The 26,855-nt window shown below is 46.9% G+C and overlaps 2 protein-coding genes and 1 long non-coding RNA gene across 9 annotated transcripts in view; 2 read left to right on the forward strand and 1 right to left on the reverse strand.

Moving 5' to 3' along the window:
* The window catches only part of LOC140659873 (septin-2), a 40,536-nt gene extending 39,560 nt beyond the window's left edge, over positions 1 to 976 (reverse strand). For 2 of the 4 annotated variants that reach the window (XM_072880071.1, XM_072880067.1), the window contains exon 1: positions 775 to 899. The gene's annotated coding sequence lies outside the window, so the exon portion shown is untranslated. Of the gene's footprint in view, positions 1 to 40; positions 64 to 774 lie in introns of those variants that run through there. The other 2 variants (XM_072880068.1, XM_072880069.1) reach the window with 2 other exon arrangements.
* A 13-nt stretch (positions 977 to 989) lies between these two features.
* Positions 990 to 9,971, forward strand: LOC140659876 (uncharacterized). 4 transcript variants are annotated; one of them, XR_012045257.1, is made up of 6 exons: positions 990 to 3,942; positions 4,735 to 6,868; positions 7,038 to 7,128; positions 7,253 to 7,489; positions 9,094 to 9,196; positions 9,702 to 9,971. It is a non-coding gene; the product is annotated as an uncharacterized lncRNA (long non-coding RNA). The 4 variants fall into 4 exon arrangements; XR_012045255.1 differs by having other exon boundaries at positions 4,735 to 5,631; positions 6,760 to 6,868; positions 7,253 to 9,196; XR_012045254.1 differs by having other exon boundaries at positions 7,253 to 9,196.
* An 862-nt stretch (positions 9,972 to 10,833) lies between these two features.
* CLDN5 (claudin 5) lies at positions 10,834 to 14,607 on the forward strand. Its single transcript, XM_072880470.1, has one exon. The coding sequence runs from the start codon at positions 10,909 to 10,911 to the stop codon at positions 11,557 to 11,559; it is 651 nt and encodes a 216-aa protein (XP_072736571.1). The 5' UTR covers positions 10,834 to 10,908; the 3' UTR covers positions 11,560 to 14,607.
* The last annotated feature ends 12,248 nt before the right edge of the window (positions 14,608 to 26,855 follow it).

Raw genomic sequence — 26,855 nt, forward strand, 5'->3', positions numbered from 1 at the left:
GCCTCGCACCCCCAAAGCTCAACTATCACTGTGTACGTACCGGCAATGCATAGCCGACAGCGGGAAGTTAGTACTTTAAATCACTACCAAACCATGCTTACGTCCGTGAGACCATGTAGCCTGTAACCTGCACGTGAACGATAATTTAAGCCTTAAAAAGAAAGCGTAAAGCGCCTGTTCCGTCTGCGGCCAAATCAGGCGTGCGTCCTTCGGGGCGGCGGCCCCGCTCCTCCCGCAGCGGCCCCGGCTCCCGGCAGCGGCCCCGGCTCCCGGCAGCGGAGCAGGCCGCGCTGGCTGGGGCCATTTTAGAAACATCCCAGGAACGCCCAAAGGAGACAGAACTTCCCGGCCCGTCCTCGCCCCGCACCTTCTGCCGGGCAGACCCCCGCGGCACAGAGGCCTTGTCCACATCTCAAAAGGAACGCACGCCTCGCTTTAAAACAAACAAACGTCTGCGTAAAGCGGCCCACGGCCCGACTGAGGGGCGTCGTGGGTTCTGCCCCGATACGCTTCTCCCCTCCTCATACACCAGCTTCAAAAACCTCGCCCCGGGCAGAGGAGGGAGGCCGGAGCCAGGGCCCTGGGCCCGCGCACGGAGCACAGGCCGCCGCGGGCGAGCTCCGGGGACCGGCCCGGGCCGGGGCCCGGCCCGTACCGCCGCCCCGCTGGCGGCTGCAGGCAGGGCCGGGCCCAGCCACGGGGCTGCGGGTCGCGGGCACTGGCCAGGCGGAGCGGCGTGGAGGCCTCCGGCCTCCCCCCGCCCCCGGCGCTCACCTGAGCCTGCGGCCGCTCCCACCGATTCCCTGGCTGCCAGGCCTCGATCCGCCGCCTCGCTCCGCGGAGCCCTCCCGCATCCCACACGCCACCGCGGCCGAGCGCCTACCTACCCTCCGCACGACTCTATGGTCTAGGCCGCTTCCCAGGATCGCGACGAGGCGCGGCGCCGGGACGAGCGAGAGGAGGGATAGAGCGTCTCCCCCGCCCCGCCCTTTGCCTGAGTGGCGGCGGGGGCAGGCGGCCCGCTCCGCGCGGGCGGGCGGCGGGGCGTTGCCATGGCGATTGCCCGTCCCGGTCGGGGTGGCGGGGCGCGGGGCGGGCGCGGTGACCGCGGGCGTGGGTCCGGCACGGGGCCGTGGGGAGGGGGACGGTGCAGCGGCGGGTGCTTTTCTCCCGGGCCGTCCCGTAGCTGGGCTACTGACGGCCGCCGTGGCCCCGGCCGGGTCCGAGGCCCGCCGTGCGGGGGTGGGCGAGCGCCTCCCCGCCCCTCCCCAGGGGCCCCGGGTCCCAAGCAGCCGCTCCGCCGTTTCCGAAAACGCTTCACACCCGCCGCCGCCTCCTTCCCTCGGCTGCTGATGGCCGCGGGGCCTCTGCGCCCGGCGCCGGTCTCCCGCTGCTTGGGCCCCGAGCAGCTCCGCTCCAAGGTCCGGAGCATCTCCTGGTCCTGCTGACTCCCCAAAGGAAAGGAACCGTGGGAGAAAGGCTAATCTGCCGGAGGCACCCCTCACGGAGGTCACTGCGCTCCGACTACACGACACGGTAGACGGCGGCAACGACTGTGAAAGGAGACTCGTCTGTCCGAGTGCCCCGACCGCAGGCCCCGCCAGCAGCACGCTTGGGCATCCCTCTTGTACGGGCAGCCCCGGGCTGGAGCTACGCACAGGGGTCATCCTTCAAGGATGACACACAGTCAGAGCCCGTTCTGCTTCAAATATCCCCCTCTCAAATTGTTTGACTCCTATTTCCTACCCAAATCCCCTTGAGCTTTCAGACTGCCTCCACCTACGGCGGCTTTTAGCGATACTCCTCACAGTGGCAAGGCTCTTGGTACGGTAGGCGTGATAGCCAGGGGGAAATCTAGCTTAAACTTTGTGCTGTTTGACTGTAATGGAGTATGTAACACAAGCCCGTTTGGTTTTCAGCTGCTCATCCACACGCGAAGCAAATTTCTCTCCCAAACATTGTGCAGAAAACCCAATGTGCTCATTTTACCTACACTATTGCTATCTTCTCTTTCCTCACGGCATTCCCTCTGGTTAAATGAGAGCCATTCTGCCTTGGTCAGTGCCATCACTGAAGGGGTGAGCAGGATTCTCGACAGCAAGTTCTCTGAGGTATCAAGGACTCCAGCAGACACAAACCTGGAGTGTAAATGATACCTGCAGTCACATTACAGAACCAGATCGCTTTCTCATGGTGAAGCAGTGTTTCATAGCTCAAACGCTCAATACGACGCTGACAAGGTGAAAACAGAGCATCAGCAGAAGTTCAGGGAAGGCTTTCTCCAACCTTCCAGCTGCAAGGACCGGGTTCAGGAAAGTTCCTAGTAATCCATCTGAACATTTTGCAGAGGGCAGTTTGTATGTGTGATCTAGCAGCAAATCTTTTGACTTATGGCTTTGAATACCAAGAAGCACGTTTCTGTTTTGTCTGTATTTCCATCCGTTAAGCAACCAGGTTAACAACCAGGTTAAGCAACCAGGTTAACCAACCAGGTTAACCAAGCTGCAGCTCACAACAGGAAAATGTGGAAGTGAAACAAATGCTGCTGAAGGCAGACTGGCATTATTTGCTAACTCACATTGTGCTCATATTATCAACCAAGCATTGATGTGATCTGAGTAAGAACAAGACAAAAGCCAATGAAAGCGCAACCGAGTTCCGTTTCCTAGGACAAAGTGTAATGTTACAACACAAAGTACTGTTATACGCTACCTTCTTGGAGGAGTTAGAAGATGGCATTTCAGTCTTCTTTAGAAACTAAGGTCCTATTTTAAATTATTCCATGGATATCCACATAGGTGTTTTGTACTGTCACCAAAGGAACAACACTTGAAGAAATTATAAGAGATTAGCATGGACAATGCCAAACTACAGACTGGCATCAACACAGAGTCTAGCGGACGTTAGTGCTTTCCCACGATTGTCACTCCTTTCCTTTGGCAGGATTTAGTGCAATGGGTGAAACATTGTCCAGAAATTTAAAATGCCTCGTTACTGAGGCATACCAATAATTTTCCCAAGTCATGGCTGAATCAGATGGCTGACCAGCTGTCACACAGAACGTTCAGGGAAGTCACAATCCTCCCAGAACAGTCCCATTATGCCAGAAAGTAACATAAGGAAGGGCGCTTCGGGTAAGAGCGAAGGTCAGTTCTAGCCAGTGCCCTGCCTGTGCGGTGCCCAGTAGCAGATGCTCAGGAGAAGATAAAAGCAGCACCGTGTCTGCGTATCCTCCCAGCTTCCGGCGATCTGGAGCTCAGCAGCTTCCTGAGCCAGAAGTTTTATCTTGATAATTTTCTTTTCCATGAATTTTTCTTGTTGCTTTTTGAACCCATCTCATCTTTTGGCATTAAAGAGCATCCTGTAACAATGAGTTTTACAGTGCATTACGCACTTGGTGAAAATACACTTTTGTTACTTTTGAAACCTGTTGTGAGACTTGTTATGAAACCGCAGTATGCGGGATCACCGAGCAGCAGACCTGGAACTATTTGGTGCATGTAACTGAGAAATGCTGCACTGCAGAAACCTACAGAGAAGGCATGCCCACAAAAGACGTACTGCACACTTGTTACTTCTCACCCTGGTAGGAGCAGAGGTGCAAACAGAAGAAATCGTTGTATTGCAGAACACTGTTCCTCCTAAATCGTTACAGAGTCTAGAAATGTTAATGCAGTGCACGGCAGTCTGACTGTGCCTCACTCAGTCCCATATTTATTATTTCTGAAAGAATTTTGTTTTATTCTTCCCTTGGAAGCTCAAATGCCTTTTATAAAAGTTCCTCATACATCTAGGTTTACATTATCAAAAGCACAATGAGAGTCCTTCCTTGAATTAAAATCTTGAACTTTGTGTGGAGTCATGTCTCAGCAAGTTGGAAATACCTCATCCATTCAGCCAAAGACATTATGTATCTTTTGTTCTGCTCCTTCACAGAAAATGGTATGACACTGATTATAATCAAATAAATACCACCATATAACTGAAAGCTAAATGGAGTTTTGATAGATAAAACCACCCTATGTTCCTTGGCATTACTTCTATTAAATTAAAAAAAAATAGAAGATATGCTGCTTAGACAAAATAAAATGGTTTCTTTTCAGTTATGAGATCCATTTTAACTTGATTTTCTTTCAACTGAGTCTGTTCCTCACCTAGCTGAATATTTGGAATTTGAGCCTAAAATCTTGTGTGGTTGCTGTAATGGCTGCGCTGTAAGAGCAATTCATGGAGATACCGGCCCACCACTGTAAGACACTGAGCATCTTGAACGCTCCCAGTCTTCCCTGGAGATAAAATTACTCGGGTCCTGATTAAACAACTTATTCTTAAGCATATGCATAAATCCTTTTCATTTCCATAAGATTTGTGTTTAATTCAGAATATTTGTGTATGCTTTGCTAAACTACAGTCCATGGCTCCAGGACCAAACCTTTTAGAAACAGATATGTAAGAGCTGCGCACTGCGGGTGACATCCTCTTTTAAAGGATTACCAGAGAAAAAAGTACTTTGAACGTAACTAGTGTGAATGTTGGATACCGTAATTTCGATACTTCCTGGCTAATTTTTAGTATTTGGGTGTGGTGACAGACATAAACTTAAGGGCGAACTTTCCTGTTGGTATTTGGCAAACTGGAGATTTGATCACGCTACTCTTCTGGGTAGTGCTTTATCTATGGAATCACTAATGGAGTGAACCATTCTAACATCTCAAATCTTCTGTGTTTTTGCAGACATGCTGCATCGGGAATCGCAAATGTGAGGTCCACTGAAAGCCGGACTCACTGCTGAGCCCTTTTAAAGTGTGCAGCTCAGAGCTGGAGCTCTGGTAGTACACAAACAGTAAGCCAGTATCTGTGGGTGCACCAGGATTTACTGACACAAGCCACTTTACAAGTTATTCGGTAATCCGTAAGAAAAGCTGCAACAGATAAGTATTTTCCCTTGCTTCAAAAAAGATAAACGCATTTTTAGTGACGCACTACAGGAAATGAAGCTTGTGTTTGAATCGTAGCAGTCTTAGAGGAACAGAAGTGTTTCTTTTGCATTTACAAGCACACACAAGCCCACCTTTTCAAGACGCTAATTACGGCAACAAAGAAGCAATAAGAAGAACCGAAACATTTGCTCTGGAATAAGCCAGAATTTGCATCTTTTCACCAATAACAGCCATCCTTTCCTCTTACTGGAAACCAGCTTCACTTTTAAGATGGGAATCAGGATTGACAAAACAGATGCATGCTATTCCCAAAGGCAGGGCTTGCCTCAGACGTATCTCGTTAAGAATAGGGACAGCACTGCTGAGAATTATCACTCTCATAATCAGAGGAGGTGTCCCAAACCGCTCACGTGTTCTCAGGAACGCAAATTTCCTGGGACGCTAGGGGAATGTAGTATGTTTCCCATCGCTAGCCCTGAACAGTTTTCAGTAACTTCATAGACATGTCTTTATTAATTACTTTCAACATCTGCGATGGATATTTAAAACAATGGCATTTGTCCTTGCTGACGCTGTTCTGTAATTTCCCAACAATTACATGGGAAAGAGATCTACCAGGATCCTGGTACACCACAATCTGTGGAAGGAGGCTAACTCTGGAAGAGGACAAAAGTACGCTACAGTTCTCCTGGTAGGAAACGTGACATCGAATGGACCCTTAGGCATGAAACAATGTATATTTCCTATAGCTTTCCCCCCCGCTGCTTGTCCAAGCTTTACTACATTCTCAAGAGCTGTCCATAGCATTAAGAGAAGTACCTGAAGTGACACAGCCTAAGTGTCTGTTCAGCGTGGTCTCTTGGCGGGCGGGATGATCAGGCTGCTTAGATGCTCATCTACAGATGGGACATTCTAAGCTTTGGGAAAGGGCCAACATTCACCGTAGTAACTGCCCTGACATGCCCTTAACACAGTGACACCACCATATCCTCTCGAAAGGCAAATTCAGAAAACGAGGTACTGACGAGTTAGGTGCACAGCAGCTCTCCAGTGCAGCCCAGCTGGTCCTGACAGCAGTGACTGGAAATATTCCTGTCAGGGGGCTGCTTTAAGAAGACATAGAGACACAAAGACCAATTCCAGCCGAGGGGAAGTTTCAAACCAGAGGTTTGTGTGTAGAAGAATTCAAGCAGGGAGGCGTGGAACTCCGTTCTAATGATGGTTTAGCACAATTAGTTTCCTCATTATGTGAGGAAAGGCTCATAACACTGTCTCAGTATTCCCACCCCGCCGCTGGCTCCCCGGCAGTGCCCGTGGGCAGTGCACAAAAAAAGCCCAGGCAGAGGGCGTGTGTAAAGCGCAGAGACTGCTACAGGGCTAGGGCAACTTTGGAAAGGGATATACAGCAGCAAAGAGAGGAAGGCTGGAAGCAGATTTGTAACCTCTTTCACTGTTTTTCCAACTGCATAAATCTGTTTCCTTCCTTTCTTTTACACAAGTCTTGTCACATCACCACTGCGGGGGAAGAGTAGCGTGGGTATCCATTTCTCAATCCTGAAGGGCAGCAGCAACACTTGTACTAAAAAAGGTGCTGGATCCTACATTATTAGCACCAGTCATAGAGCATTAGTGGTCCCTCTTGCAAAATCCTGGTGCGGCTTTTAAATCATTGCTTCTCTTTTTTTGAAAGATGAACCACAAGAGGAAGTGACAATTTCATGTCAACGACTTCAGCTTGTCTCCAAAAGAAATGATCTTGAGATAAATCCTATGGTGAAATTGTGCACTGTCATTTTGTAACAACCTGCTCATTTGACAGGGACTCATTCCTACATGCCGGTCTTCTGATGTGTCACACTGGTCTGAGGACATGTTGGCACTGCTGACGTGCAGGAAGTTCATGGAGGCCGATCTTACTGTGGAAGACGGTATGTGCACTCAAGCTCCAAGTAAATCTCTTCTCTTGGGAAAAACAGTTGCATTTTAAAGGATAATTCAGAAGGGAGTAATCGTCACTGAGAAAACTCAAGCTTTCTAAATAAAGAACAGCCCCTGCCTAACACCTCTGTACTGTAAATCTCCTTGTCTTTATTTCAGCATTAATTAGAAGACAAAATACGGCACAAAATCTCTCTCTAATAGGATTCCTGATTCTTCACCCTCGCTTATGTCTGATCCAAAAGTTATGGTAAGCTGTCTTGAGATCACTGGGCTTTTAATTCATCTTTTGACTCGTACTCTTATTCATGCAAACACTACTAGGTTTGTGCATAAGCTTGATACCAAATGTCTTTTTCTTCTCTGTCTTCCAGATGCTTAACATTTTAGGGATGAGAAGGAGCAGAAGCATGCAGGTAAGGGACACTCCACAAGTTATAAACCAAGTGTGCTCTGCAGACTACATCTCGGGTCCCGAAAGACAAATCTATCGAAACGTTGCTGGTGGGGTGCTTCGGGGCTGAGCGAAGCCCTAGCAAGACCGGAGGGCTGGGCACAGCAGTTCTTCTGTGCCGTGGTACAGGGCTCATACTCCAGGACAAGCGATGCTGGTAAGAGTCTGGACCCCCCTTAGCCGCCCTCCCAGTAACTCTGCGCCTGGTATTTGTCCTGATTATGTCAGGAAAAGAGTGAAAACACAATCACCTCTAATCCCAAAGCCCCTCTTGCTATAGTATGGCTTCTGTGCAATTGTTCTCAGCTTGAATACCACTTCCGCCCATTTTCACAGACTGCAAAGCCCCCCTATGTATCCCCCCTAGAATAATTTAATAAATACATAGCTGGAGCAGTAACAGATGTAATGACATTAACGGTCATTTGTTAATGAGTTACTTTGCTGCAAGAACATCACGCCTTTGAATTGAAAGGAATCCACACTTTACCAGCAAGGATTTAATTTATTAAGTAGTGATTTCTTTACTTAACATCGCAAGAAAAACATCATGCCGATCCGTGTTTCCTTTTAAGAAATCAGAACCTTTTCATTTCTGGGAGTTTAAATTAATTCCCGGTGTTGTGACATTAACACCGTCAGAAGCCACAATGTGCTGAAGGCGACAGGGACCTCAGGCCCCCAGCAGCTGAGCCAGCCAAGTCACCGGTAAGTCAAGTAAGCAGGCAATGAGCACCTTGCAGCGATGGGCTTATTAAAGGTAGGCTGTGCAACAAGTGCTGACTTCCAGGATCAGGCAATAGAGTAATTAAAAACGGAGGTTGTTGCCAGTAGCCAGGATAAAAGCTAGTATCTGGGGTAAGGAAAAGAATCAAATAGGCAAAGGTGAAATACCAGGAATGGAAATGCCTCTAAGCAGAACGGTTGGTTTACCCTGTGACTATTAGGCATGTATTTCCCCAGAGAAATAATTGTCTTGGATTAAGTGATTTGTAGGAATCAGTTGCTCGGTAACAGGTAGCACGGGAAGGTGGGGTGAGGGCTGCAGAGGTAACACAAGCCAGGCGCTGGTTTCCCTCCTCAGCCCGAAGCCCCGGGCAGCTGCGCAGGCCCCACGAGTGCCTCCCGGCCGGCACAGGAGCACACACAGGCCATTTATCAGAGGAAATTCGGAGTTCCGTGCTCCCGGGCAAGTGGCAAGGGTGGAGCTTTCCTGTGCTTACAGGCTAAGATAACTGGCATTTCTCCCCCCTTTTTTAATTGTTATTCTGTGCTGTTTTCTATATAATCATTATTATCATCATAAATACAGATGTTATTCAGTTCCAGCCTGTGCTCTGGGTTTCTTCCTGTTCACCTCTGAGATATCTCCGTCTCTGTGGCTGGTTCTTTTGCACATTCTCCTCTCCCTGACACCAGGGACTTTTCTGAGTGATTGTAAGCAGCCTCAGTTTGACAGACTGCACAGCCCCAGTCACACATTCCTCCTGGACTTGCACACTGGAATTTACAGTTTTAAATAATTGAAGTAAACTGTACGTATTTCATATACAGCTGGAAGAGGAGATAACTCCTCTTAACTCCATTTACCAGGCAGCCTCTGTTAGGAAGACAGTTTCCATGCCAGAAATGTTTACAGCTCCTCAGGCAGAGATAGTCAATGGGAGGCTGCAGTCGTCGTGCGTCAGCGTGTCCGCACCGTGACGGTCCACGAGCTGCTGATGTTCTTCTGTTTCTTTTTTGGGTGTCTTGTGGCTAAAGTTTGTCTTCTGGTTGGAAAAAAAGAAGTGCTGCGACCTTGTTGCCATCCTGTTACCAGCGCTCGGGTCTTCTGCAGAAGAGTCATCAGTGCCGCTGTCAGGATGTAAGCAGGGCATTGCGCAGTGTTAACCCATCAGTCACGTCCTCAGCTGTCGATGCATGTGATTCCTTTAGCCTTTGCTTATCATTTCTGCTGCTGCTTCTGCTTCACACATGGACTTTTCCAATCATGCTGCATTCATATCCGTCTTAATATTTCTATGACAAATCTCTGCGTGCCATAATACATGCTGTAAATTACTGTACAACAGAGAAAACCGCTTACATAGGGGCAGGAAATGTGTTATTTTCAACTCTGTGATCTCTACTACACTAGAAGGATACTTTGGGCTAACTGAAACCAAACCTAGCCAAACCAGTTCAAAAATCAGTGTGAACATAACTTTCAGTTTTGTCTAAAACATTTAAACTTATTTAAGATAAACCAAAACAATCCCGGTTTAAATCAAAACAAGCCTGTCTCAGGGCACCCAGCAGAAAGCCGCTGGACCGCAGCTCCTGTGAGTGCTGCGAGGCAGCTGGCCAGGTCTGCTCTCTTTCTACTGCAGCTGTACCAGCAGCGCTCGCACCACCACCGCCCTCTGTGTCTGCCAGCCTGGAGGGGCCGTGAGCTGCTGTTGCCCTGCACGGGTTGAACCAAGGTTTCTTTGCAAGAACAATCCAAGACGCCAGTGGTCCATGAAGAGACTGTAGCAATTACAATGTCTGCACGGCCTGATGACGAAACCTCTTGCGAATACACTCTTTTTGATAGAGGCACTTAGCTTATTAACACACCATAAAGATTTGAAATGTACTTCAGCAATTAAAATAGTAAAGTGAAGTTTGAAATCTTTGTGGCAACATATTTAAATAGAACGTCTTGCTCCTGACTCCAGTATCAAAACAAACAGAGTTCCATGCCTGGTGTAACTCGTAGCAATTATTCTTCCTGGACCGAATTAAGAATCTGTCTATCGGTACTGACAGATGATGTGCAGACCCCACATTCAAAGCTCTTCCATTTTCAGGGTGGTTCCTAAGGCTTTTGGTGGTGCCTGCTTACACTTTTGCCTGTCACAATGTGCAGGAGAGAGACGTGCAGGTCAGCCGGTATGCTCAGTCTTTTGGGAACCGATCAGTTAGGCTCTGATAATCGGGACGTCCATGCTGCCGGGCACTGGCAAGACCTCTCCGAAGGTCTGGCTGTGGGCTTTAGCAGTAAGTGGGAAATACACAGATAGCGGCACTAGAAGGAAGAAGTCTGGGCAGCCGAAATCCGGGAGGAGATTCCTCCAGCCCCGCGCTTTCCCGGGAGCGGGCAGCGTCCCTGCGGGCTCCTCCCGGAGCAGGGTGCCGGGGCGGGGAGAGGGACGTTTCCCCGGCCTCGGCGGGAGCCCCCCGGCAGCCGGCGGCGAGCAGCGGGGGAGCGCCCAGCCCGAGCCCCCGGGGCCGGCCCCGGCCGGGGCGGTGCTGCCGCCCACCAGCGGCCGAGCGAGCCCCGCGCCGCGGGAAAAGGCCGGGCCGGGCGGGGCCGGGCCGGGCGGGGGAGGGCGCCCGGCGGCTCCTCATATAGCGGTGCCCGGCGGCCGCGGCTCAGAGCCGGTCGGCAGCCGCCCGGGGCGAGGGGTGCGGACCCGACCCGTCCCGTCCGACCCGACCCGACCCGACCCGACCCGTCCCGTCCCGTCCCGTCCGACCCGTCCCGTCCGACCCGACCCGACCCGACCCGACCCTTCTGCGGAGGCTTGGGCCGGCAGCGGCGGCAGCAGCAGCATGACTTCGGCGGCGCTGGAGATCCTGGGGCTGGGGCTGGGCGTCCTGGGCTGGGTGGGGGTGATCCTGGCCTGCGGGCTGCCCATGTGGCAGGTGTCGGCCTTCATCGACGTGAACATCGTGGTGGCGCAGACCATCTGGGAAGGGCTGTGGATGAACTGCGTGGTGCAGAGCACGGGGCAGATGCAGTGCAAGGTCTACGACTCCATCCTGGCGCTGCCGCCCGAGGTGCAGGCGGGCCGGGCGCTCACCGTCATCGTGGCGCTGCTGGGGCTGGTGGCGCTGATGGTGACGGTGGTGGGCGCGCAGTGCACCAACTGCATCCGGCCCGGCAAGGTGAAGTCCCGCATCGTGATCGCCGGCGGGGCCATCTACATCCTCTGCGGGGTGCTGGTCCTCGTCCCGCTCTGCTGGTTCGCCAACATCGTCATCAGCGACTTCTACGACCCCAACGTGCCGTCGTCCCAGAAGCGGGAGATGGGGGCCGCGCTCTACATCGGCTGGGCGGCCACGGCCCTGCTGCTCTTCGGGGGCTGCCTCATCTGCTGCTGCTCCTGCTCCCAGCGCGACGAGACCTCCTTCCCCGTCAAGTACTCGGCGCCGCGGCGGCCCACCTCCAACGGCGAGTACGACAAGAAGAACTACGTCTGAGCGGGGCTGCCCCGCTGCCCCGGCCCCGCGGGCGGACACGGGGCGCAGCGCCCGCGGCGCGCTCCCGCGCTGCCCTGCCTGGAGCCCCTCTGAACGGGGACCCCCGCGAAGCGGCAGCCCTAGGCAGGGCAGCGCCCGCTCCCCGCCGGGTCTGGCCGCGCCGCTGCGGGCAGCGGCCACGCTCGGCGCCGCCGGGGACCCGGTACTGACCGCCCGCCCGCCGTGCCGGGGCGAGCGAAGCCCTCCCCGGCCGCACAGCGCAGCGCAGCCCGCGTCTCCCCGGCCCGGGGCGGCTGGGGGCACCGAGGAGCCCGGGCGAGCCGCGGCGGCGGCGGCGGCGGCGGCTGCCGGGACGCCCCGTCCGGGCTCCGCCGCCGCCCGCCCGCCCGCTCCCGCCGCAGCTCCCGGCCCTTCCCGGCCGCGCCGTGCGAGACTCGCGAGTACCGGCCCGCCCGCTCTTGCCGCTGGTGCCTGGCGGGGCACCGCCCGGCTGGCGGGACCGGGCCGTCGGGTGCGCACCGTCGCCGAGGAGAAGCTTCCCTCCCTCGCTGTCTCTCCTGAAATCCTGCGTCTGGCCCTTCCGCGGGGACCGTCACTGGTCAGGGGCCTTTGTTCTTCTGTGTGGGCAACTAAACGAGGGATTCTGCCTAAAGCATGACACTAACCTTGGTCCTTCGTCCTGCGGGCAAATAACTGTTTGGAGAAGGGCGTTTGATTTTCGTCAGTTGTTTCAGCCCCTCAGAGAAGCGCACCGGTCTGTGCGTCTTTGAGACCTTTGAAAGAGATTTCAGATAGTTGCTGTCGGTTAGTGGAGCACCAACCAGGTTATACTAGGTTGCCCCCTGAGGTTCTTCATCCCTCCTCCTTCATCAGCTTCTGTTCTGTTTTTACTTGAATATGAACTCATTGCCAGAATTATTGGAGAACTAGATTCAGAGACCCAGGGGATCTTTGTATGTCCTGGCTCCAGCGGGGCATCCCTCTGCATCCTCTCATCTGCACCACAGGAGGCTGGAAACATAAAAATTGCCCCGGATATTGATGGCTGGGGTATGGATGGCTTTCACGGCCTTCTTGCCAAGCCCCGCTTGCTGCCGAGTTTGAATTGTGTGTTCAGTGGGACGTGCACTTGGTTGGCTCCCCACCATAATTTTGTTAACAAGTCCTTTCCTTCATTTACCAAATCAGGCAAAAACATTGCTAGAAGAATTTTACCAAATATATTGACTGAGACTTTATGCGGGCTAATCAGGAGATGTGAAGGCATGGCTCTCGCAGCTCTCAGCTCCTCCTTATTGCCCTGGTAACGCTGTGCAGACTGGAAGGAAGATGCTCTGAGCAACGTAACTCCCATTTTCTGAGCTCAACACGTGCTAAACTCCACTACAGCCTGCAATATTAGCGTACACCTTTCCATTTTACACTGCAGAGACAAACTTTTCTTAAAGGAGGGGTTCAGGGGTGGTGCGATACTCTTCCATGCGAATTACTGCTGCTTTTGAATCAACACAGAATTCTGCCACAGACCGTGGCAGCATCTGTATTGCCGTAAGGAGATCTCGGCCAAGAGGTAGTGAGGAGACGCGGTGTTTGTATCCCTCCGAGTCCAACGCTACGGCCTCATGCGTCCCTCGCAGCCACGCAGCAGCACGGTGCACACCTACCCTGAGCGTTAACTCTTACAGGTTCCTGCTAACACCGAGGCTTAGGGACTAACCATAACTGTGGGTTTGTGACAGATCTACATCGACTGTGCTCTTGCTTTGCTTAGCAAATTTCAAACCCCAGCAGTATCAACGTGTACACAGACCTGAATGAGAGACTAAAGCCTTGCCCCTGCAAATACTGATGGTGAATATTGAGCACACGATTTACCCTTTTAAAGATAACTGCTTTCATTTTTTAAACACATACGTTGCAGGGTCTGAGCCCATCAGACCATACAAAAGCAGAGCAGTATGTCTAGAACTAGTTTTGCTCTATAAAGAGGTGCAGCTCTTATACCGTCTCCATTTAAATAAAAGCTATAATATTGTTGTTATGATGTGATATGTAGTTTTGGTACAAGAATGAAATATTCCATATTTCATCATTGCAACTTTTTTTAAACAGTGTAACCTTGTAAACTGTAAATGTATTTAAATGCATATATTTTGCAAGAAATCTACCCAAGTTGGCTTGTTACATGGTTTGGTGCCTTTATTTGTTTCATGGCGACTTTATTTTTATTTTAAATGATAACTTCCAACTGTATTTGTCACCCAGTCCATAGACACGCTACGCCCTCACTCAGCCCTCTTGTGCCTAGCAAACGAGCCAACAGAGATTAGCCCAAATCCTGGACCTCACTCTCTTTTGTCTCAAATTAAAGAACTAAAAAACAACCCCCACCAACAGATGCACCTGCGGTACGTATCTGTACCGCAGAGCCTTCAGAAGTGCTGCAGGATTTGGGCTCTGACCAAAAGATGAAATCTTTCTGGGCAGTTTGTCGCTAGTGTTTAAAATCAAATCAAAACTGGTGTCTTGGGGAGAGGGAGGGAAACTCACACTTCAGAAGGGAAACTTTCTTAACAAGCCAGACTTCTTGATAGATAGCTTTGTGTCACGGCAGGGCTGGATCCACTTAGAACCAAAACCCGACACAATTACACGACGAGACCTCTTGGACGAAGCCAGCGCTAACTCTGTATGTACTCGTAAACAGCATCATCCTCCCAAAAACACAACTCCCTGCTGATGTGACGAGGTTTCGCTGAGGTCAGTGGGGCAGCGCTCAACAATACTAGCAGGAAGTGGGGCCCATTTTTAAAAATATTTTGATATTTAATCTCATCCTTCAGTATAATTACTTGTTGCTGTGCTTTAAAAAATAACCCGAGAGAATGCTGTTACTGATGTCACTGGCTTCAGGGTAAAAGTGTAAGTTGGTTTTTGCTATGCTTTGTTTTCCAAGAGCAAAGACCTAGTCCTGAACTTTAAGACTTGGAAGTGCTCAGGATCAGGCCTGAACCTCATCCCAATGAAGAGAGAAATCTATAGCACTTGTTTACTGTTTTTATTTTGTATTTATGATTTCACATAAAAATAAAAACATCTAAACTGATCGCTGAACAGGGCTGCTGGTTTTTGTGAAAGGCAGTAGATTCTTTGGGCTCAAGAAGGTGGGGTGTGACATCGGTGCCCAACGGGCAACCTTGATCTGGGGTACCTCTGGGGGGAGAGCCGGGTCACCTCCGGGGAAGGGAGAACTTCCCTTGCAGAGCAGTCAGCATCTCGGCTCTCCGCTGGAGCCTCAGACAAAAGAGCAAGTAGCAGCAGCTGATCTTGTGATGTGAGCACATTAGGAAGCGGAGTGTGAGTCCCAACTGTTTTGAGAACAGCTCTAAGCATGAAGCTCTTTAAGCTTTCCATTCCTACACGTTTGAACTAAAAGGAAAAAAATCCCACTGCAGCTTGGATCAGCCCCAACCTGACCTGATACCCTAATCCTTTCTGCCACCCATTTTTTTTAAAATGCATTCAAGCTGGGGGAAAAACATTTTCACAGATGCATCTGAACAGAACCTGTGAAAAAAAGGGCTGTTAAAGGAAACTGTAGAGGTTAATTGCCAGTGGGGAAATTTGCCTAAGTTACATGGCTGCCAGGGAGGTCTTTCAAGATTTTGGAGATTTTTTTTTTGCAAGATTTCCAAGCTTTTCTGAACAAACTGTTGCTTTAAAAATGAAGAAAAACTGTCTTCAAAGAGTTCATTTCGCAGCATTCTTGCCAGCTCGGTTGAGATTAACAAAAGCTCCTTGCCACCCTCCCATTGCTATGCACATGCTGAGCTGGAAAAAGGGTGTCTGCCGGCTTGGCCTTTGTCCTGCTAAACGAACCATTTCATAGTTATGAATTTGAAAGTAACCTGCAGTTCATACCCTGCAGATCTGGTTAGATCCTGTCTGTGCAAAGAAGGGAAATGCACCAGGCAGGGGGAAAAGGAAGCTCAATCAGTCACGTTTGCTGCAGGATGTTTAAGGAAGTATTTCCTTTTCCTGCACAAAGATGTTTATTGGGCATCTGCTCTTTGGAGCATACTGAAACATTTTACTCTTGGAGTGAGAAATCAGTGTAACTCCAGATTTTTATTTATAAATCTATGCCCTGATCAAATATTATGCAAGGACTTTGGTCTTTTTCCTTGGCCATCTTTCAAACCACAAATGCAGCTAAATAGCCTCTTAAACCTACTTTCCTCAACTGGGACTGATCCATACATCTGTAATGCTAAACGAGAATCCTGCCTGTCAGAAGCCATATGCCACATGTAAGAGCCCTATTCATGCATATATTCAGCAATATATTAATGCAGTACTCAGCATCAGATGATACCCACAATGCATCCTTTTTTTATTTTGTATACTTGGGAAGAAAATCATTAATTAAGTACATGTGTTTGAGGATTTGCTTTTGTAAGGCTCCTTGGGAAGACACAGCAAATATTTCCGCTGTATTAGATTAATTGTGAGATAGCAGGTGAATTCTCTCTTCAGGCCAACTCTTGCGTTTATTTTACCTGTAGACGGATTGTGATAGGATAAATCATTCCAAAAGCAGAGCCTCAAGGGGGCCTTATATTTGTGTTTTGGAAGTAACCGAGTGCTATCATTCTTCTATTGATCAGACCTTTGTGCGTGTCTGTGTGTGTGTGTGTGGGGGACTGCTCCAGCCTGTTCCTTGCTGATTCTCTGCAGGAACGGCTGTCTGTCTAGAAAACCCCTTCTTCTTCCTACCACAGCCTTCAGTTATAAGGAAAGGAGAATCTCAACCACTGCGTCACTGATAAAACCTCCCATGGCAACAGTGAAGGCTTTACAGTTGCTTGGATACACAAGCCTCGCTTCACCTTTTCTTCTTCTTAAACACAGATGGAGACATTCTGCCATGAATCAATTTAACAGAGTCCTTTGTCTGTGGCATTTTGGGATTTTGTTTACAACACTGAGCTTCCCCCTCCTTCCAAAGCTCACCACATAGCTTCAAACCCAAATCTGGCAAGGAAAGGTAGCGAGTAAGAGGACTTAACGTGGAAGCACGTGTGTTATGTCGAAGGCACCTGCCAAAGGCTCGTGCCAATCTTCTCATCACGCTTGGTTCCACCTGCGCCCCAGCCACTCTTACATCGCCCAAGGCCTCCCTGAAACTGGCACCTACTGTCTGGGTTGCTGATCACCCCAAGATACTCAGGACCCAGAAGGTTTGCCAAGCCTATCCCATAGAAACTGCAAAGGAATTGTCACAATCGATTAGACGTGTTATCGTCTTGATTACTTCAATGCACAGTCACGACCATCCTCTCTGCCCCTTATTCATACATGCACACACAGGGAGGTTCATGTAGTCCTTTCCAAGTTTGTAAAATAAATGCAGTATTGTACATCCGTATTTTGACAGGCACTTGAACTGGGCAGATCCTATAGTCGCTCTCACCGGTACCACACAAATAAGCTCAGGGTAATGGGGGAGCATATCACACAAACTTTATCACTTATAATGTGAAAATACGCATCAGTAAGAGTCTGTTTTAAAAGTTCTCTAGGAAAATGAATATATCAGTGAGCTTGGATGTTAAGCAGCCTGAATATAATTAACTGATGCATTTACTGAACTACCGGCTTTCGCTTTTTGTTTTGAGAGCAATGGGATCATACAGCACGGGAACTGTACATACAGCACTGGTATTCTTAAAGCAAAAGAAGAGTGAGCCTTGAAACTACTATCTAGCTCTTTTGGTTTCAGTCTACAAAAGGACAAAAAAGAAACACACCTCACTCCATGACCAACAGAGTTGTCCACAAGGCACACCAATCTCATGACGTTAATATAGGAGAGTAAATTAAGAGAAGACCTCCTCCAACACCCAGTACGGAACAGTACAAAAGGGCTTTGACCAACCAGAAAAGCAAGCAGAAAATAAAATAAGCTGCACCTTGTACTTGGATCCTCCTCAGAGCTTCTTGAATGGCAAAGGCCATTCACATCGACTAAAGCCCTGGCAGTAGCTGGCAGAGTATCCATAGCAGGTACAAGATGTTCCTGAAGCCCAGCTGAGGTGTCCTTCACACAAGTTACTGTTTCTTTTGGAAAAAAGTATGCTTAGTTTAGAGAGGCTGAAGTGCCTCAGCGCTATTGTGTACAGCAATAACGGTGGATCCACCTCTTTGACACCTCAGCTCCAAGTCCAGCGAGGTTCCCTTCTGGTGGATCCTCCAGGCTGCACCAGCCAGGCTGGGAGTTTGCCTGACATGCGGAGGTGCTCTGGCATACACAAACATAACAGATGGGATGAAGTCAGTTCATGTTTATTTACAGTGGAGAACAAAAGTAAATGTTTAAAATAGCTGATTTTTACAGGCAAACAACAGATAACCCTCTCAAAAGTGACTCTGATCCAATGAGCAAGCTGTGAACTCTGTGCCAGCTGTAACATCGCTATGCATCGCTCCTAGCTGGCCAAGTCCTGCAGGAGGTAAGTTACATGTGTGCGAATTTACCAAAAGCTAGGGGATGCACAAAACCAGACCTTACAGTGACACTTGTAATCTGGTAGCAAAAATAGTTTGCGACATTAAACGTGTTTTGGATTGCAGCTGTGTATGTTCCTAAAGTTTCAGCCAACCAGGTTAGCTGACAGAGGTTTGAGTGACATTCATCTCGATCTCACAGCAGGCACCATGGCAATTAATCAAACTGTATGTAGGTACCCATGGGCTCTGCTCCCACTCTCAAACACACTCTGACCTGAATCGATTCCCCTCTGATACACCCATACGTAATCATTAGCATGAACAGTACTTGTAGTCAGAACACTTCCACAGAAGGTTAAACCTTAAGTGAATTTAGGCTCGGGCAGAAAAGAGATCACTCAGGAAAGAAAAATAGACAGTCCTTGACAAGAGCATATGTGAAATCTCAAAATGATACGATTCAGTTTCAATATAGCTTCACATATTTGATGGATTGGGGGGAAAAAAACCCCCAACGATCACAATTCTTATCAGCTCTAACAAGTGCCTAGCACGGCAGAATTCTTGCTCTATGTATATTTTTAGATTACTCTTCCAGTCATAATGTTCTGTCCTTACTGTATATCTTTTGTTAGAACTAGGATATCTGCTGCCGCAGCCTGGATAACCTTTAGCCTGAGCTACAAAACCTTTAAGAGTTTCCAATTATAACAGCAATGTTTCATTCTATAATACAAATAAACCCAAGTGTTATCTCAACACAGAAGACTCACATGAATACCCAATGACTGCAGAATGATTTCACCATTTTTTTTCTCTATAATTTCCTGCTATTATTTCATTGGAGGTGACTGCCAAGATCCAAGTAACATAATACATTTCACTGTTTACATCTACTTTATTTTTGTTATACTGTTGACATTTTAAAATGTTGACATGCAAGACTGAAGTTTTAAAAATTTAGCATCTACTCTGAATTCGATTATGTTCTTGGACCCCCAAATTATTTTTCAACTCTCCCATTTTCTCCTGATTTTATTGTCTTACCCAGTTGAGAACGTCTACATGCCCCATTACCCGGCAATTTTAGAGAAGTCTTAACTCCCACAGCCTTTATATGCAGCATATGCCATGGAAGAGGAGGTCCTATTGTTCAGAACGGTATAAGACACAGTAATAAGAGTGCCTTTTCAGATATATGGAAATAGTTTCCCCATAAATATAATCTTAGTCTACTGTAACAATGTGGATCGAGCACCATTTTAGAGAAAGAATTAGTTCCATTGGGTGGTATAGCAAGGAACTAAACAAAGGCATTGTTAAAACACTTGCTCTGCAACAATAGGTATTGGATTTTCCCAGAAGCCAAAATCATACTAAGAGTGTAGGGGTGAAATGCTGTTGGTTGGATAATATGGAAAGAAGACCTCTTGTCTACTTGGGGTTATTAATGACCACAACTATTCAAGACATCCATATCATCATTATAGTGTCCCTCCTAAAAGGAAAGCTATTATCCATGGCATCCTGCCCAGATTCCTCCAGAGCTGATTACATTCTTCACAACCTGCACTTTCAGTTCCGTACAGCAATCCTGCCTTCATACCTGGATGGCTGTACGGGCTCACTTCATGCTCTGAAGCAGTTACTGCCATCTGTCCTAAAGGCTGATCATCACCGGTGGGACGAACAATCCCCTTGTTTCCTGCCTCTCTCACAAGATTGTAGATTTTACTTGTTTGCTGTCTGCAAAATGTGCTCATAGCCTTGCAGAAATGGCCCTTTGGTAGATTGCAATGCTAGCATTGAGCTCCACTGGTGTGTAGAAAACAAGTCCATAGCAAAGGTGGGGTGGGAGGGGGAGGTAAACGGTAAGACAAAGTTTTTTCCCCTTAGTAGAGTTACCGAAGTCTGAGCCACGTCACGATATGGAATTGACAATTTCAGTTTTAGGATCTGTTGCTACACAGGAATTCGTATTACGAGGAAAAAGGCAAACTGCAATCCTTCTCCTGAACCAAAATGTCTTAGCCCTGTCCTGAGCTGATATTGCATTTTATCCCTCCTGTAAGGAAAGGGTGGAGATGGGCACATCAGACACATGCAGACCGGGCACCTCAACAACCCTGGAAAAATCTAGAACCATGAGAATGAACAAAGCTACAGAGAAGGCTCCAGACAGAACCAAAGCACAATCATCTCAGAAAAGACATAACAGCAAGCAAAGCACACAAAGGATGAAACCCAGTGGAACGGGCATTTTAGAGATCAGTCATGGATCAGCCACGTGGTTCGGTCCCCTCCCTTGCACTGGCACACGTGGTGTGAGGAGTGGACTGGTTGAGGAGACCGAGCTAGCTGAGAACAAACCCAGCAGAAAAATAAGCAATGGGTTTCTTTGTGTAGCCACCATCTCGCTGCTCCACAGTGACATGGGCAGGCAGGACGCAGGAGCGTTTAAACTGCTGTGAAACTTCACTTTTTGACCCTGCAAGTGAGTCTGACTCAAACAGAAGGGTCTTAACTCAGATGAATCAAAAGAAAAAGGAAAGACATAATGAAATTGCTTTATAGTGAGCAAAGGTGGGATAAGATACCACCTCGCTGTAGACACCAAACTAAGTTAAACCTTCCCCTGAGCTGTCAGTGAAAATACCGACATTGTACGCTGACAAATGGTTAACAGAAATGAGGGTCTGGAAACGGAAATGAACGTATCCAGGGCAGAAGCACAAACTAAAGACCTCAATTAACTTAAAATGTAGTACTAAAATTAATCTGTTTCTGAAAGCCTAGAATTCCCCAAGTTGAAGGTAAAATAGGAAGGTGGGGTTTTTTAACAAATAGACTAGAAAATAGCATACACAGCACCTGTATACATAAGGTGGTGAGTGTCCTGGGCAGCTAGAGGGCTCTAAGACTGATCTCAGCAATGTACAAGTTTTTTTTTTTCAAAAAACAAAAAGCTAGAATTAATATGAGTGATTGGACACTGGATAAAAAACAGCACAAGTTACTAAATATAGATTGCATCCGTTGAGACTTGATGCTGCTCACCTCATAACTAATTGATCTGTCACAGTAATGTCCTTTTGGGTCTCCCTGTCCATTTGAATCAGAGGCACTCCCGCTAACATCCACCCTGCTGAAGGGAGAAGGTGAGGCAAGGAGGAAATAAAAACGGTTTGAGGTTTAATGAAATAAAAGACCACAAAAATGCGCTGAATAACAAAAAAATGAGGGGTCATCACATTTTTTTCCTAAGGGCTGTAATCAGGGAGGAGGAGGAGTAGCGATCCTTAAGTAGTTTCTGCCAAGTCAATGCAGTACTCTTGGAGCCGTGTACAGTATTGCTATCTTTGAAAGGTTGAGACAAGATACCCTTTCTAAAAAGGAAACCTGTATTAGTTATTTGGAGATAGTGGAACAGATGAGTAAGCACATACATACGTACGCAGAGGCTAGTCAGAATGGGACATTTGCCAAGAACAAACATCTACGTTTACTGGCAAAAAGTCTCCATGAAGAAGCATAGAGTTGAGTTTGTTAGATAATACGGGGGGGGGGGAAGACAAGTTATGAAGACAAACAATGCTGGCATCAGCTTGTAACCATTCCAAAAAGAAACATCTCTTCCAGAAAGACCTTGTTGGCTCCTATCATCCGTGTGTGCAAAGAGATGAGGATTTTCAGACTGGGTAATGGCCCCTGTGCAGCTGTGCTACATTTCATTCCCCCTTTTGTTGCAGAGACAGTTTAGTGGGACACACTCCCATATCCTATTCCCTTTCCTTCGTTATTCACAGCAGAACCTTTCACTTAGCATTTCTAATAGCACCATGTAGTGCTGTCGTTTCAGGAAATGCCTGGCTGTATTCACTGCTAAATCAAGCAGGAGTCGTGCTGGCAATTCAAGGAACACCTCATCAGAGGAAAAAAAGCAATTGCTGCTGAGCTATTGTTTTCCATTTCATTTAACACACTCAAAAGAGCTCTGGTGACCACCCAGTGGGTGCCCTGAAATACAGATTCCAAGACACCTTCCTGAGCTAGAAAGGCAAACCGGATTTACTGCTCACCCTCTATTGTTACTCAGTCTCTCTTTTCCTGTTAGTTCTTTATTTTCTATTTTTGTACTTCACCCTGTCATTTTCAGTCCGTTTCAGGTTCCCTTCTCAGTTTTGTATGAAACAGTTGGAAAGCTTCCCTTCAACAGCGTGCTACGCTCAGAGTTTGCTGAGGGGATATTCTGCAACAGGAGCCAGCAAGACTGAGTCAGAATTCAGTAGCTTCAGCAAGGAAAATGTCTCATATAGAGGATATGTTCATTAAGTTATTGTTCTAACTACTCCGACCTTAACACTGATATCAGCTAATCTACTTACATGGCTACATTGCAAGCGGAACCAGCTGAAACAACAATACTCCTTCATGTTCATGAAGCAGCACACACTGGATTTGCAAAGCAGGTAACCGTATACCAACACCCATGCACGAGCAACTGCTGTTTTTGTGGGTGTGAACAAACTACAGGCAAATAACAGGATAAAGAAACCTAAACACTTGAGGGAGATTCAGACCTCTAGTAGGAAGAATGGGAGGCAGTTTAGCTTAACGTTAGAGACAGAGAACACGTAAGTCGAAAAATCTCACAAGGAGAGAGAACAGGCAGAGAGAGAGGAAAACTGCAGAATGGCTTGGCTTTTCTCTTCCTCAGAGTGTTTTAGGTGGACAATATTCCCCTCCCTAGAACAGACATGTCTGGGAAATTCCACCAGTGCTTTGCAATATGTGCTTACAGGTCTTTAAATGATTGTGCTTAATTTTTCAAAATGTAACTTTTACACAGTCCAGAAATGCTGCTGTTCTGATAGCATACACTCAGAGTGCCATTAATCCTAAAGGGTAATGGATTTTACTGTCAACGAGTATAAATAAAGAAGAACCTACTGGACTGTATTTTTTAAAGTAGAAAAATCTTGTCAGCCATGAATATTTTGGCAAGTGAGAAAGTAAAGCTAGAAGTGACAGATATTGTCTTTAAAGTCTTAAAGTTCCTAAGCAAGATGTCACTATTAGTATTAAGTGCTGAACTGGTCTAGTACTAGACAGTCACCTGAATCCTCAATTACAGATAAAATTAAACCTGGATATTGATTTAACCTAGTAAGCAATGAGCATCTAATTGAGGCAGTCAAACATGGACAGTGTAAATGCACTAAACAACCTCCAGGTCTGTTTAGGAGGCAATCATTCTGAGACAGTGGAGTATAGCACGTACTAAAGTGCACACCGTAAAACACCACGGTTCTCACCTAAAGTAACAAGTTGCAGAGTTATAGTACAGCACAAGATCTCGACCTTAACAGTTGCAGGACTTGTTTCCATTAATTTATGAATTTTTCTAAGTGCTCTAAGATTTGCAGGACACCCTGAATAGCCTGGAGAGCAGGCTTGCATCATGAGACTGTAGGACAAGAGTTTTCAAATTTGAGATCATGTAAAAACCTCCCAAGATGTAGTCTGCCCCACAGAGAGCAATTAGCTAGAAGTAGCCAAGTGCTCTTTTGAGTTTCTTTGAACTGGATAGTTACCACTGGAAAAACCCAGAAGAAAACTCTTTGGAGACTTTTTTTTTTTTTTTTTTGAACAGTTTCCATATAACATAACAAGGCCACTTCCAGTTAAAACAGACTTTCCTGAAGGAAACACAGCCGCCTCAGGTAAAGATGTATAATGTTCCTGTTTTTAAAGATGATTGTCACCCTGTACAGCAGGGAGAAGAAATTGTGGTAAGTGTATGTGTCTGAGGAGAGGAACGTAGCAGGGGTCCAAGAAGGTCACCTCAGACCTCAGAGCACGTTCAACCCCAGTGCATACTGCTGCTCACAAAAGTTGTTTTGTGGGCATAAACCACACATCCTTGCCAAGCTCAAGAGTGACATACTTTTTAAAGGAAGATTCTTCACCATCTCTTTCGAGCTGTCCTGCAAGCTACCCTAGCTCTAATCTTGTGACCTCTTCACAGGTGACCTGTTTCTGGTAACAGCAGACACAAAACAACAGTTTTTACAAAACAACAGTCTAAAAGCACCAACGGTTTCTTGCCATCATCCTTTGAAGCAGAATAATTGAAAATGTCCATAAAGTAGGAAACATTATAAGATAAATCGCTACCTCCTGATACTAAAAACACTCAGTGCTGATTAGACCTATTTAGGCAGTGTTTTAAAAATACAGAGCAGGTCTCTCAGAGAAATGACTAGAGCAAGATTTTTGCTTCTTTAAATGTAAAGTCCTGTTTATTCCCCACTCTTGAAATGCTTTATTATAACAACCTCACTCACCTAAAAAGAGATTTTCCCAAGCCACAGAAAGTAGCCGTGCCCCTCTCTCCACCTCCATTTATTCTAGTCTGTATCAATTTGAAAATGAACTTATTTGGAGCCAAAAGTCACTTTTCCTTCCAGTTCTGCAATGCCATGTATAACGTAATATACAAATATTTAGGAACACAACAATCCCTTAAAAAGAGCTACAGCTTCAAATGTTCAGGCAGACTGCTAACAGCAAACAGATGCCATAAGACAGCATAAGAACCTGATGCGTATTCTACAGTCCTGTTATCTGAGTCCTGAATTACTACAGTGACCACAACAGTGTTTAAAGAAAATACCATTTTACATGCTCATTCCTTATAGGCCACTGATCCAGCTAGACTGTCAGATCAGACAGGAGATAATTATTAATGGCATACTTATTTCGGGAGCCCCTTGGTGACTTCTTTCAGCAAATAAAAACATACCAAGAGCTGAATGCCCCTGTGAATTTTTTCCAATTCAATGGCAGGTGCCTCCAATTTTCCACTGACATGCTGCAAATGAATGATTAAATGAAAGTAAATTCCACTGAGCTAAACAGTGGAAAAAGACACCAACACCACAGGGACTGAAAAAACAGACAAGCCGTATCAAAGAGAAGAGGTGACTAAGTGCTTTATCCAGTTAAAAAGACAGCACCTCTTTTTGTAAGGGAGCATTACCTTTTTGCAAGGGCCAGGAAGGTATCACCACAATTTAAACTGGTTTTAAAAAGAAAACAAAGGACTCAGAATATCACAGTACTTATCTAACACGGGTAACCTAGTTACCATCAAGGAAGATATAGAGAAATCATCTACAGTTCTTAAACAAGTGGCAAAGACTTTGGAGAGGAATACTGTCAAACTGGGGAATACAAAACCCCCAGATCCCTTCGTAAAATAAACCCAGATCCAGCACTGGGAGGCACTATGTTGTGATACGGCTTGTGTAGATGGTTTACCTTAGTCTAGTTCATGAGGCTTGCCCACAAAATCCTATATGGAAGCTCTCTACAGAGAGCTTGGTTTCAATCCAGATTTAAGGATGTCTTCTAAGCCTTCAGCTCATTGAGAATAGCATGCAGCAGCAACTCTGCTAAATGCTTGTTTGTGATACCAAATTACTAGACAACTCTATCTTCATTTCTCATTATTGAGATCTTAATATATTTCCCAGATACACGATTCAGTAAGAGGGAGCAAGTCAAAGTAACAAGTGCCAGGGTAACTACCCAGCAGACACAACTGCCTTGAGGGGGAAGGGAAAATAAAAATTACTCTATCACACAACAGCAGTGACTGGAAACCTACGTTCTCTGCTCTCTGTCAGACCCAGGGCTGTCATTAAGTTGCATACAACTGAGTAAAAGATTTCTTGCCTACTTTGAATGTGTTTGACCTTTGTCTTGCTTCTCTAATTCTGCCACCTTCTGAATGACAAAAATAAAAACTCAAATGCTTGAAAAGAATGGGAGACCAGTCTGAAATAAAAGCTCACATCATTTGATTTCCCTAGTGAATGTTTTGTAACATGTCCTGCTAAGAAAGTGTTTATAATCCAAATGCTTGTGCCAAAGGTGGCACTGTGCTTAGAGCTCCACCCTGGGCAGCATTTTTTTCCTTAGTCCTTGAATCTGATCCAAAGGGAACTTTCAGTACCACCTTGAAGCCAACAATGGTACACAAGAGCCAAGAGGGACTTCAATTTTTCCATGTAGAGAAACAAACACTTCACTGCTTGCTTTCCCTCTGACAAGCCAGACTTACTCACGGCTTTCAGAGGAATATTTTCAAGAATATTCCTTCTCTGAGGGAATCAAAACCATCGTGACTGACAGATGTACACATAAACTCAATGATCAAATGATGATCTTGTTTACTGTCCTGAGAACAGTCCTGAGTGTTTTACATTTTCTTTCTTCCTCAGTTGTGATACTCTATTGATTACTCCACTTCCCTTTTTATAAATACCATTCTGTATTACTCCCATCTTTGCAAGTTAGCATACCCTGCGTGGCCAATTCAACTCAACAAAGCCATCTTGAAAGAACGCCTGTACGAAAGAGACCAATTTTAAAACTTCCTTTTTCCAGACCTTAAAACTGGGGTACTCCAGACTAGCAATTAGAGCGATCTCTCCTAGAAAGAAGTGCATTTTATTTCTCTTGTATTTATGGACAACTGAGGACTGGAAATGCTGTCCTAAAAATGGGAGTGGAAAAAGTGAAACTGAAGCATGAAAGGTGTTCTGGAACATCTCAGAGTTAGTTCTCCCTTTGTAGTCTACGACACTGAGATCACAGATTCTAAACATGACAATTCTAAGGTACTTTCCTCCCCGCCTCCATTTAATTACTTCTTTGCATAGGAAACCTTGTGACTGTTGAAGGAATAAATACATACCTTTGTAATAACGTTTTTGATT

The sequence above is a fragment of the Ciconia boyciana genome, chromosome 15 (assembly GCF_034638445.1).
Source record: "Ciconia boyciana chromosome 15, ASM3463844v1, whole genome shotgun sequence".
Classification (NCBI taxonomy): Eukaryota; Metazoa; Chordata; class Aves; order Ciconiiformes; family Ciconiidae; genus Ciconia; species Ciconia boyciana.